Raw genomic sequence first — 14,373 nt, 5'->3', positions numbered from 1 at the left:
ATCCACGAACGACCTGGGAATGACCAGGCGTGAGATAGAATGAACCTGCAGCAAGTCGCCAGAAATAAATCATGATAGGTTAATTGGCCAAGGCCGTCGATCCTCCGTTTGCTCACGCAATTAATGGAGATAGGTCGGCTAGTCAGGCACGCGCGAAGCCAAGATGTTGAGATGAGTTCAACACCGTAGTACGTGGATGAAGCTGAATACGCTACGCACCCTTCGGTGTCAGATAACCTGGGTACCGTGCCTTGGAGGCGGTGAGTCCCCACTTTTAGCCGCGCCCGGGCTTTTTGCCAACCTCAGTTGGCCCGGCGTAAATTATGGAGCTTCCTAACGCGCACTTTGCGTTACATGTGTGTACCTCGTCCAGACCCTATCTAAACGAGAAAACCGACTCTCGATCACGGGGGAACCTAGTACCATGTGGTACGCTCATAGCTTGCTCCACGGGCGGCATATCTTGTTTGATCGCTCACACTTCCTTTCTTGTGGGGTATCTGCCAATTACGGTTAAAGCCAAACGACCCTGACAGCCTCGGTGCACTGACAACCATTTATCGAGCGTCCACGGCTCGGGCGCCGCATAGGGTTGATTGACAGGATTGACAGGGGCTACGACCATCATCATTGACATCGGCGGATGACAGTAAAACTTCAACTCCACCAACATTGTAGCGATTGCCAAGTAACAGCAACTACATCACCAGAAGACTTGCCATACGCAAGGTCGCCACCTTGGTTTGGCCGGTCACTTGAAGCTCGAGTTCGGTGACCGACATTCAGTATTTGGAACATAACGGAATGGAAGGACCGATGCGGTTGCCAAGAAGATGCTGTGTCGCGGCGATATACACGCCGATGGCTTGGTCTTGGCTAGATAATATCCGATAAATATCCATTCCACAAAGCTATACGCTGCTATACACCCTCCTCTGTAATGAATTGTTGTTGGATGGGCATCTCGGACGGGAGATTTAAAACAGATTTCTGACTCGATTGTTCATGCACCCACGAGGACGCATGTGCCAAGCCATCTTGGGTGTAATATCGCTGCCTCCCCAGGTGTTCCGACCGTAATGATCGGGTGCATTCACGAGCCAAGCAAGAGCTACTATTGCTATTAGCCCCGGCCAGAACTGAGAGCTAATAGTTGCATCGCATTCGCCATCCCTTGGACGCGGGTCAATCATAGGGCTTCGTCAGAATGCCGAGCCGGGAGCACCAAAGATAATTTTCTGGATTGCGGTGATGCGTGGTCTACGGTGCGTATGCCAGAAAAAATTTGCATGCGGTGGTTCGGGCTGGGCCCTGCAGAAGATTCAAGCCCGATAATGTTCCATGAGACAGGGGAGCCACTCCTTGGGTTGATTTCGTCTGGTTCTTTTTGTCCTACCATAGTGACCACATGTCATCAGCAGTCAGGGCAAACGAACCGTCGTTGAATAATTAGCCGCAATTGCTGTAGCAACAGCAGAGTAATATTGTCGGAAGGAACACCGTCTCCGTAATGCGGTAGTTACAAACCTTGCACCTTGCACACTATACGTCGTTAACCCTGATGTTCTCCTGGGTTCTCCAAGTCCAGAAACATAGTGGGGAAGGTGTTATGCCACTCTGTTCCGGACGTTACCATTGCATTTGTCTCCTGTGATTGCTACTGGGACATCTTACCCGCATGGCAAACCGCACGTCGAACCTGCATGTTCGTGCGTTCCGCGAGCAAAGTGTCATTTGCCAGTTCTTGCGCTGATTATTCTCTGAGCCCCAAATTTTGTCCCCCCGCGAGAAGAGGAAAAAACAGGCATAACATATAGCCAAAAGGTTGATCACGCTTCTCAGGGCTCATTAACATTGGGCAAGCACTGGGTATTCGCGTATGCACCCATCTCGCGCGGAATTGGCGATAATAGGTACGCTAGTCGGGCCCATGTGGCCACACGGAAGAACGGTGAATGATCGATGACGTAGCCTGTCTTAATGACGAACGAGACACCGGGCCTGTGGATATAGCGTTCGACTAGAACCTTGCGGACCTTTGAAACTTCTGGTCAGACCTGGTCATCCATGAAAATACGGTTGGGGGTGCAGTGGGGTCATCTATCAAATTCAATAAACATGTGGCTAGTATATCGTGAACAATTGGGTCAGATCGGCACAATGTGACAGATAGTATGTATACCAGAGCAGCCATCATGGTCCCGTTTGGACGTCCATTCTCCGACATATGCGGACCTTCGATCTGACCCAAATCCAAGCGGTTGGGTTCCTTTCATCAACTACAATTCGGGATAACACTCTCAGATAAGGATGACAAATACCTTTGTGACAATGCAGTAATTCGTAGGTTATCTGGTCCTGGAATTCGTAAGCGAGGGCGTGCGTACCGTTTCGATTGATGCCTGGCATTCTCCTGTCTCATCTCAAAATGATCCACATAAGCGAAGACTGTGTCAGGGCTGGGAGGGGTATAGGGCAGACGGGAGCGTGATCTGTCACTGATTGGAGGTAGATAAAAAAAGAACGGGAAAACACGGTAAACGTGAGATATCATTGAGAAGGAACCGGCCAGTGCGAGAATATGTCATTGAAGATGCAGTTCATTGTGTCCGACCGGCAGTTTAGCGTAACGGGCTACATAGGCAATCGATCCGAATAGATTCGTGTTCGCCATTCGAGACTTGTCTGTTTGACTAGTTGGTCCGTCGTCATAAGTTCGTTAGCAGTTCGCTTCGTCATCTACAATGTTTTACTTCCTTGCTAGACTGGATTTCGTCTTGATCGGTTTGTATTCGGATCACGGACAACGCCACTGTAGTAAACATGTTGTGCAAACATATGCACGTCCTGTTCTTGTTGAACCCCTGGTAATCGCGGGCGTATTACGTGCTTACCGGAACATACCGTCCGCCGCCAGTCCCTGTTTCGCATCCTGACCGGTATCGTGTGGTATATGCGGTTTGGGCATGCCAACTTGGTATATGGCATTCGTTTCACCAAGTGAGCTTAGAGCGCGGGATGCCAAGTGTCGAAAGTTGGCGCTGGAGCCTGAGCGTCGACGGGAACTCGGCGTGGAAATACAAAGAAAGGGTGTTATCGCTTCGCAACTATCATGCAAACGTAGTTCACACGAGGAATACAGTGATCACTTGCATCAGAATATCGATATGGCACGAGGGTGTACGTACCGTTTGAGTAATGGTAACCAGTTCTGTGAAAACGGTCGCTGAGTCTGTCGAGACCGGAGAGGGGTGAGAAAATCTTAAATACTCACGCACACGCGAGAGCGGGCTTGCAAGCAGTCCTGGAGGATGTTACCATCAACCTGGGCCGAGTGTGCTGTGAGTTTCAAGGGCCGGAGAGTGCCTACTCGGAATAGCGATGAAGTGTCAGATGAGGCAGGATACCGCCAGTGTACCATTCCTACTGCTCCACGGCGGAGTTAGAACCGGAAAGCTTTGTGTATGATTGTGCGACCTACGTAGAACCTTGAAGAAAGTACGATATGAACGCCTTGGACACCGCCGACGGAATGAATATGATGGCATTTCATTCAGTCGCATCTACAGTCACGTATTTTCCACAAACACGGGCCTGGAACGGATTCATTGGAAAGCGGGGGTGCCTTAGTCTTGTCACGATCGGGCTCTTCGCATATATCTTGCGCCGGATGTCCATGTTTATGAGTACTGTTGGTGACCAGTGATACTTACATGATTGAAATGGAGTCGCAGGACATGAGCATGTGCTGGCCAAGGAATTTCCTGATTAGGGAAACGACGTGGACACATTGAACGTGCATGTAGGGACTGGGGAAGGCGTGCATGTCGTTCCCCATAATCTAGCTTCCACTACGACTGGCACGCAAAAGTCCTGGGGTACAAGATGCTTTCTGAGACAACGGACTCTCCTACGTCTCCGCTGCGGGACGACGATGACGTGATCGTCTCACCTCCAGAAGCGGAACCTCAGCCTGGAATTAATGGAAACACCGTCAGATGTAAGTACAGATACACCTCATTGAAGATGGTCTCCTGAAAACGCCTTTCCGAATAGGGTACGATGTAAGTGTGACAATTCATCTTCTCCATGACATGCTGATGCAAATGTTTGCCGCAAGGCTGACCGCACCGAGCCGTATACTCGCATTGCACCGTTCCAGGAGCGACATGATACTTCAGTCGAGTGCGTATCATGTATCCATCTTGTCGGCCAACCTCTGAGGAGAGTGCAGATTTTTCTACAAGCCCATCACCCTCACGGCCCTCACCATCGGACTGGCTGCACTTGCTTATATCGCCATGACCCAGGACGTCCTCGAGGAAGGACGAGACAAACGGCGCATGTACGTCCTCTGTCTCACCCCTATTGCCGACCATCTCACCTTCATAAATGCAAGAGGGGCTTACGCTGCACTTGTGTCTTTTCTCATGTTCTCTATGATTCAGTTCAGGGACGGGCCTTTCGTACGCCCCCACCCTGCATTTTGGAGGGTTGTCTTGGGCGTAAACCTCCTATACGAACTTGCCCTCGTCTTTCTCCTCTTCCAGGATCTAGATTCTGCCAGGAGTATGATGACCCTTCTAGATCCTTCCTTGGGCGTCCCACTCCCAGAAAAGAGTTACGCTGAAAATTGTGCAGTGACAGTCGATAATATATGGGTTAGTCTTTCGGTGCCCTATGTTGTTCATGAGGAACCACCGCTTATCATTAGTTGTTTCGGGGGCTGCCGTTGGGATATCTCGATAGGATGCCATCGATATCTTCTGCCTCGCCCACGCTTTAGGATGGTTCGGGAAGGCAATGATACTACGTGACTATTGGTTCTGCTGGGTGTGACCATTTCCCTTCAATTTCCTCGATGGTCTGTGTATGTTTACTTGGGTGTGTGTGTGGGGGGTAGATCTTGAGCATCGCCTTTGAGCTTGCCGAATACAGTCTCCAACACCAATTACCAAACTTTGCAGAGGTGGGTCGTTCTAGGCTTGTACGGCTTCGTGCTCAACAGTCTCCAGTGTTGGTGGGATCATGTGAGTAGGCAGCCTCGTGATTATTATACTATTTGCAGATCCATTTCTGTTGCCCATAGTGGGTGCTCGATGTCCTGGTCTGTAATTGGCTAGGAACATATTTGGGTGAGGAGCTTTTGCACATAATGACACACAACGGAGATGCTGATAAATGTATGTAGGCATGAAAACATGTCAATATCTAGAAGTCAAGGTGCGGTGCACTCTACCCCGACGGCAGCGTAATCTTTCCGTTGGTCATTTGGAAAATAATGTGCTGAAACAAACTTGTGTGACGTTGAGTACAGCCGTATGAGTGGCGTGGCCTTCGCCAGACACGGGGCTTGCGATCCAAGGCACGACGTGTGCTAAGCCAGTTTTCGCCCCATGACTGGACAGCTTTCAAATGGGAAGGCACGGCCTCATTTTATCATTATACCACCGTCGTGTTGTTGCTTGCAGTTTTTCTCGCTGCGGAACTCAATCCGTTCTATCTCAAGGTTAGTTTCGTGTGGTGTTTTTTTGGAGGCGTTCTAATGTTGCCTAGTCTCTGTTATGGTTGGATCCTGACCACCCTTTCGTTATACTCCGACTCGCAGGAGTCTTCCTTTGCGCTTTACCGGCTGTGAGGGAATTGTATCAGTATGTCAACGATCCCAAGTGAGTTTGAGTTACTCTGGTGTCACGTTGCATGTACCAAACATGGCCATACTTCTAGGAAGGCGAAACGCATGGGTCAACATTGTTGGCTGCTGCTGGCCACGATCCTCACTGAGTTGTTGGTGATCACCAAGTGGAGCAGGGGTCTGTTTGAAGAGCCCCTCCCGCGATACGTGCGATGGGCGTGGACGATTGGCGGCATACTTTTATTGTTGTATCCAGCTATCAGGGTGAGTGGTTTCTCCTCTTCTTTTTCGCTGGGATGACGTAATCATATACTGGGCGGTATTGGCTGGGATTGTGACGGTTGCGACGGTATGCTGACGTGTAGTTTGGTGTTCCGAGTGCGCGGAGATACCTGCGGAAACATAACCGGAATCGGAAGGCAAAGTCGGCGTGAGTGCGAGTTTAAGCACGCCTTGCTGGACATATATGTAACTTGTCGAATACTCTATTTCGTTCCCTAACATACTATGTGCACCGCTACTTAAGTTCGTGGAAATTCTGGTCAAGTCAATGAAGTCCTGGAGACAAGGAGAATGTTCCTATTGCTTATTACATAAGCGCTACTTCATCAGTCAGCTCTCGACAGTCCGGCTTGCTTCTCTCCACGACCATCTCCTGCACCAACCCCGGTATCGTCAAACGACCAACTCGTTTTGTGACATTCGCTGTTTTATACGGCGTGCTGAATAGCTTGTCATGGATAACAGTAACCATCACGGCAACAGCGATTCTAGCGAGCACAGTCGCACACACATCGCACCCGGATTTCAGATTGGAGCAACCTTTCACAACGTTCTCCGAAATATCAACAATGCGCTCAACCAGACCCTTGCTGATACTCAGATCAGTGCGAGAGAGGATCAGTTGATGGAAGGCATCGTAGAGGATTCGCCTAATCTTGACTCTGCCACCGCTCGAGTAATGGAGGCACCCGCAGGAGCCCCTGCGCAGCTCCCGTCGTCTGCATCTGCATCGACAGGGTGTTCCATCCATTTCAGAAGAACCAGTTCGTTTGCACCCCTCGGAAACTCAGCGGGCGGCGGTAGAGGAAGAGCAAAATGAAGTCGAGGATGACTTGGACAACGATTCTATGCCAGAACTGCGCTTCTGTCTCTGACTCCTCGGAGGAGTCAGATAGCGAGAGCGTCGGTCTCTATGCATCTCACTATATCCCTCAGAGTCTGCCCTCCGTTGACCCCATCCCTTCAGGCGCTGCCTAATGCCACCGCAGACGGTAGCGCCGCCTCAGCATCCCGTCAGCCTGTCGTAGAAGACGATCATGATAGTGCCTGGACGGACGTAGAGGACGATCTCCCTCCTTCAGAACCTATCACAGGTAGCAGACGTGCACGAGTAGAGGACGATGTCGATGAAGCAAGGGATCGCAGACATCCATCAGAACGTGTGGGTGACTCTTCTTCCGGGGCCTCGCCTAGCGAAAATGCGAATCCCAACACCAATTCACGACAACACACTCGGCGGCAATCACCACATGACCAAAACCCATTTGGCTTCTTTGGAGTACCTACGAACGTAAATACGTTTACGTTTGGGAACCATGAGCCACACTGTGGAGCACACTGGTGAGAACGCTGTGCCCCATCCTCTTCCTCCATCATCACTTCAACGGGATGATGGCATACATCCCTAACCCACAGCCCACTTCGAACCCCGTTCCTAATTCTAATCCCAATCTCAATGCTAATGGAAATGCACCGCCGCATGCGCGCGTGGTTCTTTTGATTCCAGGTTTTGCGTTCACGATTCCACTTGGACCCTGTACCGATGCCCCACGGAAATGCACGTCCTCGCGCCAATGACGACGCCGAGCACCAGGGTCCAGCTCCAGCCGCGGAAAATGGGCCTGCGGCCAACCCACTGCACCACTGCTCGGCTCTGACCCTAATCAACCAAACATCATCGAGTCTTTCACGGCGTTGATGCAGGACTGGCTTTTCTTTGGCCCTCCCGAAGGGGCAAGCGAGGATCCCGAACGTGCTAAGAAATTACTCTCTGGGTTGGAGGTCGTTCCGACTGGTTTGGTCAAGCGACTAGAAAGGGTTGGCGGTGCGCCAGGTGGACACGTGGATGGGAAGGCTGCGTCGAATACAGCCCCCGGCTGTGCGATCTGCTGGGACTCTTTATTGGATGTGGAGAGGGCTTCATTTGACGAGAAAGAGAAGGGGGAGGAAGGTGTCAGTGATTCAATGGTAACTGAGCCCGCTCCCGCATCTGGTCCGTCGGATCAGACGGCTAGTACACCCACGTCCTCTGAGGACCAACGGATTATTGCTCTTCCATGCGCACACGTCTTCCATGCCTCTTGTCTCCTGCCATGGTTTACGCGGGCTAAACTGGCTACCTGCCCTACGTGCAGGTTCAACATTGACCCGGAAAACTTGACATATTCCCCGCCCCTTAGACGCTGGGTACCGCCCGCTGCCCCGTACTACTCTTGCTCAACCAGGTGTACACCGCGCACAGGACAGCGCCTCCGGGCTCCGATGCTCCACCACGACAGCAACAGTCAAATCCACCTACCTCAGATACTGCTGGGCAAACTGGCCCGCGACCTGCTGGCCCTACTGGTCCAGGATTCAATCCCTTTACTGGAATGCCGGGCTTCCATGTTTTCCCGTTCCCTGGTTTTTCAATACCACTTGGCCCTCGCCCAGCTGGACCTGCTCCACCGCCACCTGGTGCCACTACCGGACCAAATGCTCCACCTGATGGCCAGCGCTCTCGTGCACAGAGTCTACCCAATATGAACGACAATCGGCCGTTCCCACCGCCTGGTATGCCTATTGATATCTTTACCATTGGAGTGGATATGATTGTGCGCCCTCCGCCGTACGATAATGATCATGATCATGGGACAAATGGCGGTGATCATGCTGACGAAGCCGCAGGAGCACGAGATCAGGGAGATCCTCCAGATAATGGAAGGTCAAATGCCTTCGCCCAGGAGATGAGAGAGATGTTCGATGTGTTGTTGCACTCGACGGCGAATATGATGGCCGCCAATGGCGCACCTCCTGCAAGTCCTACCGATGCTACGAATGGTGGGCCTCACCCTCCCCAAGAAGCCATGGGTACTGCCCAGCCTCCGCCCCAGCCTGGTCAAGGTGCTGGTCCATCTGGTCCTCGACCCACCCAACCCTTTGCGGGCTTCCGCCCTACGCGTCCGATGCCTCCTCGGCGGGAGCGAAAGCCGTGGACCTTGCCGCCACCTCCAGGGCCCTCGTTACGCCAGCGAGTTGAACAGAAAGAGCGCGAGCAGGGTTTAAGATGTTCCGATACATCATGCGGGATCGGTCCGTCAGATGACGAGCCTTACCCTCCTCTCTCTCACTTGTCAATGAAAGAGGTATCGATACACAAGCAAGTCGATGGGGCTATCGTGACCTCCGGCGCGGTGTGCGCGCATAAGTTCCACCCTGCCTGTTTGGTCAGTGCTGAACGCGTTGCGGGATGGGGTGGAAAAGAGACGAACGATCCCATGGTTGAAGTGTCGTGTCCGGTGTGCAGAGCCGTCGGATGTGTGACGCGGTCAGAGTGGGAGGAAGGTATTGTTGCTCTCTAGATTAGAGGGGTGATGTGCAGTCGTCTTTGCGACGGTTTTTCCCATATACGAACGATTTCACCGACTGGCCGTGAGTCGCCTCGACGGCCCTCCTCATGATGCCGTCCATCGACCGCTCCGTTGTTTAGGCCTTCACGTATGTTTCTCCCTCACGACGGACTGTAATGATTTTTTCCGAGTCATATCATTCCATTCCAATGTCTCATTGTCTTGCTTTGTCACTCCACCTCTCCCCTATCGACCATTGATAATTCGCATAGTCTTGATTGTCTCTTCACGACATACCGTATCAAAGAATTCCATTTGTAGTTTGTTCTGTATCCACGAGCTTAATAACAAAAAGCAATGTTATTTAGTGCCCACTCCGTCCCTTTTGTGATTCAGTTGTCGCTCTGCCCTTTGCGATGTGCATTCGATTTTTCGGCTGGCGAGTAACGAGGGGACTCTTAACGCTCCATACAGCAAAATCTAAAAACATACTAGCGCACATCTAAGAAACAGTATTTCAGTACACATATTGTGGGAATGCAAAACCAGAGGTCAACGGGCGATCTAACTACTGTCGCATTAGTCCTCCGCTCTAAGCCGACAGCTTCTTCCGCAGGAGGCTCTTGAGTGTCTCACCGTCCTCGGCAAACTTCTTAATTCCTTCATGCAACTTGTCAAACGCCATCTGATCCTGGAGGAGTGCCCAGCGGAATTCAGGTTCATTATCGATGAACGAAACCTTGGGCAACGGTTCGGCTTGAGCAGCTGTGAATGTGTACGTGATGAACGGTATTCCATGACCGAGAGATAATAGAGGCGACGTCAGAGAAGGTGATTGGTGATGAGAAGAGTCGTGAAAGAAGGAAATGGCGAACGGATATTATCGGGACGAGATAAGTAACTCAAATAATAAAACGAGCGAGGGGTAAAAAAAGGCACGCGGGGAAAAGAACTTACCAGCCTGGGCATCAAGCCTCTTAGGAACGGGATCCGTCGACTTCTTGAGTTCTTCCAACAATGCAGGGGAGATGGTTAGGAAATCAACCCCCGCCAATGATCTGATTTCGCCGGTCTATCGGGTAGAGAAGAAGATTTGGGGTGAGAGGGGAAGAAAAAGGAAATTATTGAGAATGGATGCGAGGTTCATGTGATGCATGGGGAATGTAAGAAGTGGTGCGACATCAGCGGTGGGAATAAACCATGAAAAAGTAATTGAATGCGTACGTTACGGAAGCTAGCACCCATGACGATGGTCTTGTAGCCATGCTGTTTGTAATAGTTAAAGATCTTCTTGACCGATTTCACACCAGGGTCCTCGTCCCCTTCATAATTCTTTCCGGTTGCCTTCTTGTACCAATCAAGGATCTATGGGGACGTTTAAGATGAGCACGTGCACGTACCGCGTAGAACTCCGAACAGAAGTCTACAACTCACACGTCCCACGAAGGGTGAAATGAGGGTGACGCCTGCTTCAGCGCAGGCGACTGCCTGACCGAAACCGAAAAGGAGGGTGAGGTTACAGTGAATACCGTCATCCCTTTCGAGTTCTCGGGCGGCCTGGATACCCTCCCACGTCGAAGCGATCTTGATCAAAATCCTCTCTTTGCGGATACCGAGTGATTCATAGAGAGCGATGAGTTCCTTTGCCTGGAGAAGATGGCAATATTTGTCCATCAGGATGATGGTACATGAGAGTTTATCAAAACAAAGACGGGGACCTTTGCTTTGGTGCCTTCTTTGTCGAACGAGAGGCGGGCGTCAACCTCCGTGGAGACCCTGCCCGGGATGATGGCGAGAATCTCTTTACCAAACTCAACGAGCTACAGTGCGGTGTGTATACAGATCTAATCAGGAGTAGATAAAGATCTGGGCGCCGTTAGCTCTTACCAGGCGGTCCATAGCGGCGTTGGTCTGGTTCTCGAGACTGCCGCCTTTGTTCTTGCCGTACTGGACAGCCACGTCGATAAGGCGAGCGTAAGCGGGCTTGTTGGCGGCGGCCAAGATCAGGGAGGGGTTCGTCGTGGCATCCTACGCACCGAATCTCGTGAAGATAGACCCTATCGGATGCAAATAGTAGTGTACCTACCTGAGGCTTGTAGGCATCGATAGCTGAAGACGATATTATCAGCGGACAATTTCAGCGATGGTTGTATTGTATCGAGTCCCACACTCACATTCGAAATCTCCTGAATCGGACACAACGATGGTGCCGGTCTGTTTGAGTTGGTCTAGCGAGGTAGTCATGGTGTACGATGAGGAGAAGTATGAGTCGGTGCACGGTGTCTCAGCTTTATAAAGGACGTCTTAGTCCGCCGTGAACACTAGATTTCCCCATTCAGAGTAGGCCACCAACGTGTGTCATCCTAGCACCATCCTTGCGACAAACCACTATAGTACTGTCATGCCAATCGCAGAGCACTCGCAGTGAAATTAAATACGACCCTTAGCGTTCTCTGCGTACATTCACCCATCGCAGGAGTCGCTCGCTTGTTGATCTCCTATGCAGCGCGCCGGTGCAACTGACAGTGAGAGATCCGCTCCGCACGTTTGCCACAACACAATCCGTGGGCTCTTTTGAGGCATAATTTCACCGACCGCCTCAAGAGCAATTCTTAACATGGTATTGTTTTAGTTACAGGGTATTTATCGCCAAGTTCGTTATCAGAAGAGACCCACTCTGTGGCGGACAGGTGCCTGGAGATAGTGTCAGGTCGACACTTTGGTCCGACGCAAATGCAGCTCCCGGACACTGTAGATCCGACGCTCCTGAATAATGAGCAAGTCATCCACGGGTATCTTCGGGTTTTCGCGCAGGGCGGCTTCAAGTGCCATTGCTCCTTCTAACAACTTCTTGTTTCCAGTGTCTTGTACGCATTTCCCGGATGCTATGCGATCCGCCGGCTCGGGCAACGTCCCGTCCGACTGTATGTTTACTGGTTGCTCCACAGGTGCGAAAGAAAAAGAAATCCAATTTCTCACTTGGTGGACACTGGGACGTGGTTTTGTAGATTGGATTATACTACCGGGAGATCGAATGTTCAAGATGCAAGCTGTTATCCGAGCAGCCCGGGAGGCGAGACTTGACTCGATGATGAATATTGTAGCAGAGCTGAACACCACTTTGACTGTAAATTTGGAAGTTAGAACCCCAAGGCGTCGATATCGCTGGTTCGCAGCAGCGGATTAAGCTCATTCCATACGATGCGTTGGTGAGTACTCGCGATCGGGTCTGCATTCAAACCAAGCTCTTGAATGTTTTTAGGTGTTACACGAAATACGAAATTCTGGTAGGACCGGGGTTCCTGCATTAACATATGCCACCGTTGCTCCCGACGGTGGCTAAATGGGACAGAATATGATACACCTCCACCATCAATATGTTGCCTACGTAGTTGGGCTTCATTGTCTCCAATGCGCGTAACGAGTGCTTGCAGTGATCCCGTTCATGCGCTGCGAACGTCTGGACATGGGATGTGGGGGGTAAGCTCAAAGAGGCAGGTTATATTTAAGTCGTAAGTTACCTATAGTTGATGTTCCAAAGCAACTTCCAGTGTTCTCGTATCCCCTAAGCCCAAGCAGGGCTTCTGCGGATAAATCCGTACGTCTGCCATTGTGAAGATGTCCCGAGGACCCTCAAGAAATGCTTGCTATTTGTACACTACGTGATACTGTCAACAGAAAATCGCACGAAGCCAGGGGACCCTATCTCTCACCCCCTCATTTTTTTGTCAGGCAGTGGGTGTCCTTTGAAGACCGCAAAGTTTATGGCTCCCTCCTTGACCGGTATCATGTAGACCCGACTTGGAGTTTGCCAGAAAACCTTGTTACGTGACTGCTGGAGATCGCGGAAGGTGCAAATTCGTCTTCGGGACTGGTTGATCCCCCACTGACCACGATTAGCCCGACCGAATGCCTCCGTGCTCTGAACAAAATGCAGGTGAGACAGCAGGCTCATGGAAACTCTTTTCAGCGAGGCTTAGCCAGAACGATTGGGTGAAACGAGCAAGGAATTTGAGGTCTGTCGGCCGATGCCTCTTCGATACCTAAAGTGGGTCCAAGTAGCCTCAATGGTTCACCATTTGCCCTTGATCAGCAAACGGATGAACTTCGACGCTGTTGGGAACCTCGCCAAACCCACTTTGTGAAGTACTGTCTTCGTCCCTGTTGCTCGGCTGACGCTATTAACCACGCCGCTAAATCTGCTCGAAGCGTTAACACCTTCCGCTTTCCTGAGCATTCTACACTAGATGAGTTGGATGTCTTCAAGAAGTATTGACAGGGGTTGCATTGACCACGGGCATCAAACTCAGATCAAACAACTGCATAACGGTGTACAACTACGCCAGACCATCAAGTGCGGCTTGCCTCAAACAGACGATTGACATGTAGAAGAGAACACACAGATATACCATCGACTAGCTGTTGATGCTTGTACTAAAGTCAGCATTTTGCTAACAAAGAACAGATACCAATACCCGTTCCCCTCGCGGTATTAAAACGTACTTGCGCCGAACGACTGTAACCACGCGAATACGGAGCCAACAGGGATGTGCCCAGCCAGGCGCGTGGACTGGTAGAAAGCAGCCCAAGAGCCTGAGAAAGATTACATGCAATTATGCATACAGCACGCAAACATTAATCTTCGCACCTTTTATAACTCCTTTAATTCCAAACCCCAGGCAGCGGACAATACGCTGAGCAAGCCAGCGCAAGAGTGAAAGCAGTGAAAGCAGGGGTGCGGGACCGAACCATATCGACAACAACACCAACATGATAACGAGTAACACAAACAACCAAAAGATCAGCATCGCTGCCTCCACCGCCGCCGCATAGTGGGTGAGTTGTGACTAAAAGGCCATCAAATACACTACGCCGATCGAATGGGACCAATATGCTTACCAAACTCCAGTATTCCAGGGACTGCACGCCGTGTGACCAGCATTTGATCGGTATTCATCAAATTCGTGCCGCCGAGATTTCTCTTACTCCAATCTGATACAAGCATATGGCCTAATTCGAAGACCTTTTGTACCGCTGCAATAATTTGAGGCCACATCGAAGTAGTATCACTTGTTAGGGAGGCACGAAATGTATTATCTAGGGTCGAAATTCAATCGGAGTGTAGAA

The 14,373-nt window shown here is 50.8% G+C and overlaps 4 protein-coding genes across 4 annotated transcripts; 2 read left to right on the top strand and 2 right to left on the bottom strand.

Annotated features, from left to right (window-relative positions):
- The first annotated feature begins 3,481 nt into the window (after positions 1-3,481).
- F5J12DRAFT_292052 (phosphatidyl serine synthase-domain-containing protein) lies at positions 3,482-6,176 on the top strand. The gene is made up of 14 exons (XM_051738757.1): positions 3,482-4,000; positions 4,057-4,064; positions 4,121-4,185; positions 4,235-4,345; positions 4,400-4,661; positions 4,750-4,833; positions 4,904-4,969; positions 5,016-5,030; positions 5,090-5,135; positions 5,192-5,223; positions 5,318-5,509; positions 5,557-5,669; positions 5,728-5,899; positions 6,001-6,176. Exons 1-14 carry the CDS (start codon positions 3,886-3,888, stop codon positions 6,067-6,069), a joined length of 1,350 nt encoding a protein of 449 aa, XP_051604022.1. The 5' UTR covers positions 3,482-3,885; the 3' UTR covers positions 6,070-6,176.
- Positions 6,177-8,862: 2,686 nt separating this feature from the next.
- On the top strand, positions 8,863-9,258 carry F5J12DRAFT_713715 (uncharacterized protein; the record flags this gene model as incomplete). The annotated part of the gene is made up of 1 exon (XM_051740852.1): positions 8,863-9,258. One exon carries the CDS (start codon positions 8,863-8,865, stop codon positions 9,256-9,258), a length of 396 nt encoding a protein of 131 aa, XP_051604021.1.
- Positions 9,259-9,548: 290 nt separating this feature from the next.
- Positions 9,549-11,586, bottom strand: F5J12DRAFT_291998 (uncharacterized protein). Its single transcript, XM_051738756.1, has 8 exons — positions 11,421-11,586; positions 11,333-11,355; positions 11,134-11,274; positions 10,965-11,066; positions 10,681-10,893; positions 10,471-10,611; positions 10,204-10,318; positions 9,549-10,011 (listed from the first exon to the last, which is right to left on the bottom strand). Exons 1-8 carry the CDS (start codon positions 11,488-11,490, stop codon positions 9,839-9,841), a joined length of 978 nt encoding a protein of 325 aa, XP_051604020.1. The 5' UTR covers positions 11,491-11,586; the 3' UTR covers positions 9,549-9,838.
- Positions 11,587-13,142: 1,556 nt separating this feature from the next.
- On the bottom strand, positions 13,143-14,302 carry F5J12DRAFT_779588 (uncharacterized protein; the record flags this gene model as incomplete). Its single annotated transcript, XM_051742395.1, has 6 exons — positions 13,143-13,289; positions 13,385-13,489; positions 13,648-13,665; positions 13,750-13,839; positions 13,996-14,093; positions 14,146-14,302. The coding sequence occupies 6 exons, from the start codon at positions 14,300-14,302 to the stop codon at positions 13,143-13,145; spliced, it is 615 nt and encodes a 204-aa protein (XP_051604019.1).
- Between the last annotated feature and the right edge of the window lie 71 nt (positions 14,303-14,373).

Source organism: Pisolithus orientalis, assembly GCF_024613125.1.
Source record: "Pisolithus orientalis strain OTSU chromosome Unknown F5J12scaffold_3, whole genome shotgun sequence".
NCBI classification, from domain to species: Eukaryota; Fungi; Basidiomycota; class Agaricomycetes; order Boletales; family Pisolithaceae; genus Pisolithus; species Pisolithus orientalis.
The sequence above is the reverse complement of the archived record's forward strand: the minus strand, read 5'-3'. Positions and strand labels throughout refer to the sequence as shown.

Bases quoted from the DNA above. Each gene is read 5' to 3' on its own strand.
- F5J12DRAFT_292052 (XM_051738757.1), top strand. From the start codon at position 3,886: ATGCTTTCTGAGACAACGGACTCTCCTACGTCTCCGCTGCGGGACGAC. The intron at 4,662-4,749 runs GTTAGTCTTTCG...ATATCTCGATAG, and splicing joins TGACAGTCGATAATATATGG to GATGCCATCGATATCTTCTG. The intron at 5,670-5,727 runs GTGAGTTTGAGT...CCATACTTCTAG, and splicing joins CAGTATGTCAACGATCCCAA to GAAGGCGAAACGCATGGGTC.
- F5J12DRAFT_291998 (XM_051738756.1), bottom strand. From the start codon at position 11,490: ATGACTACCTCGCTAGACCAACTCAAACAGACCGGCACCATCGTTGTG. The intron at 10,894-10,964 runs GTCCCCGTCTTT...CATCTTCTCCAG, and splicing joins AAGAAGGCACCAAAGCAAAG to GCAAAGGAACTCATCGCTCT. The intron at 10,012-10,203 runs GTAAGTTCTTTT...ACACATTCACAG, and splicing joins GAGGCTTGATGCCCAGGCTG to CTGCTCAAGCCGAACCGTTG.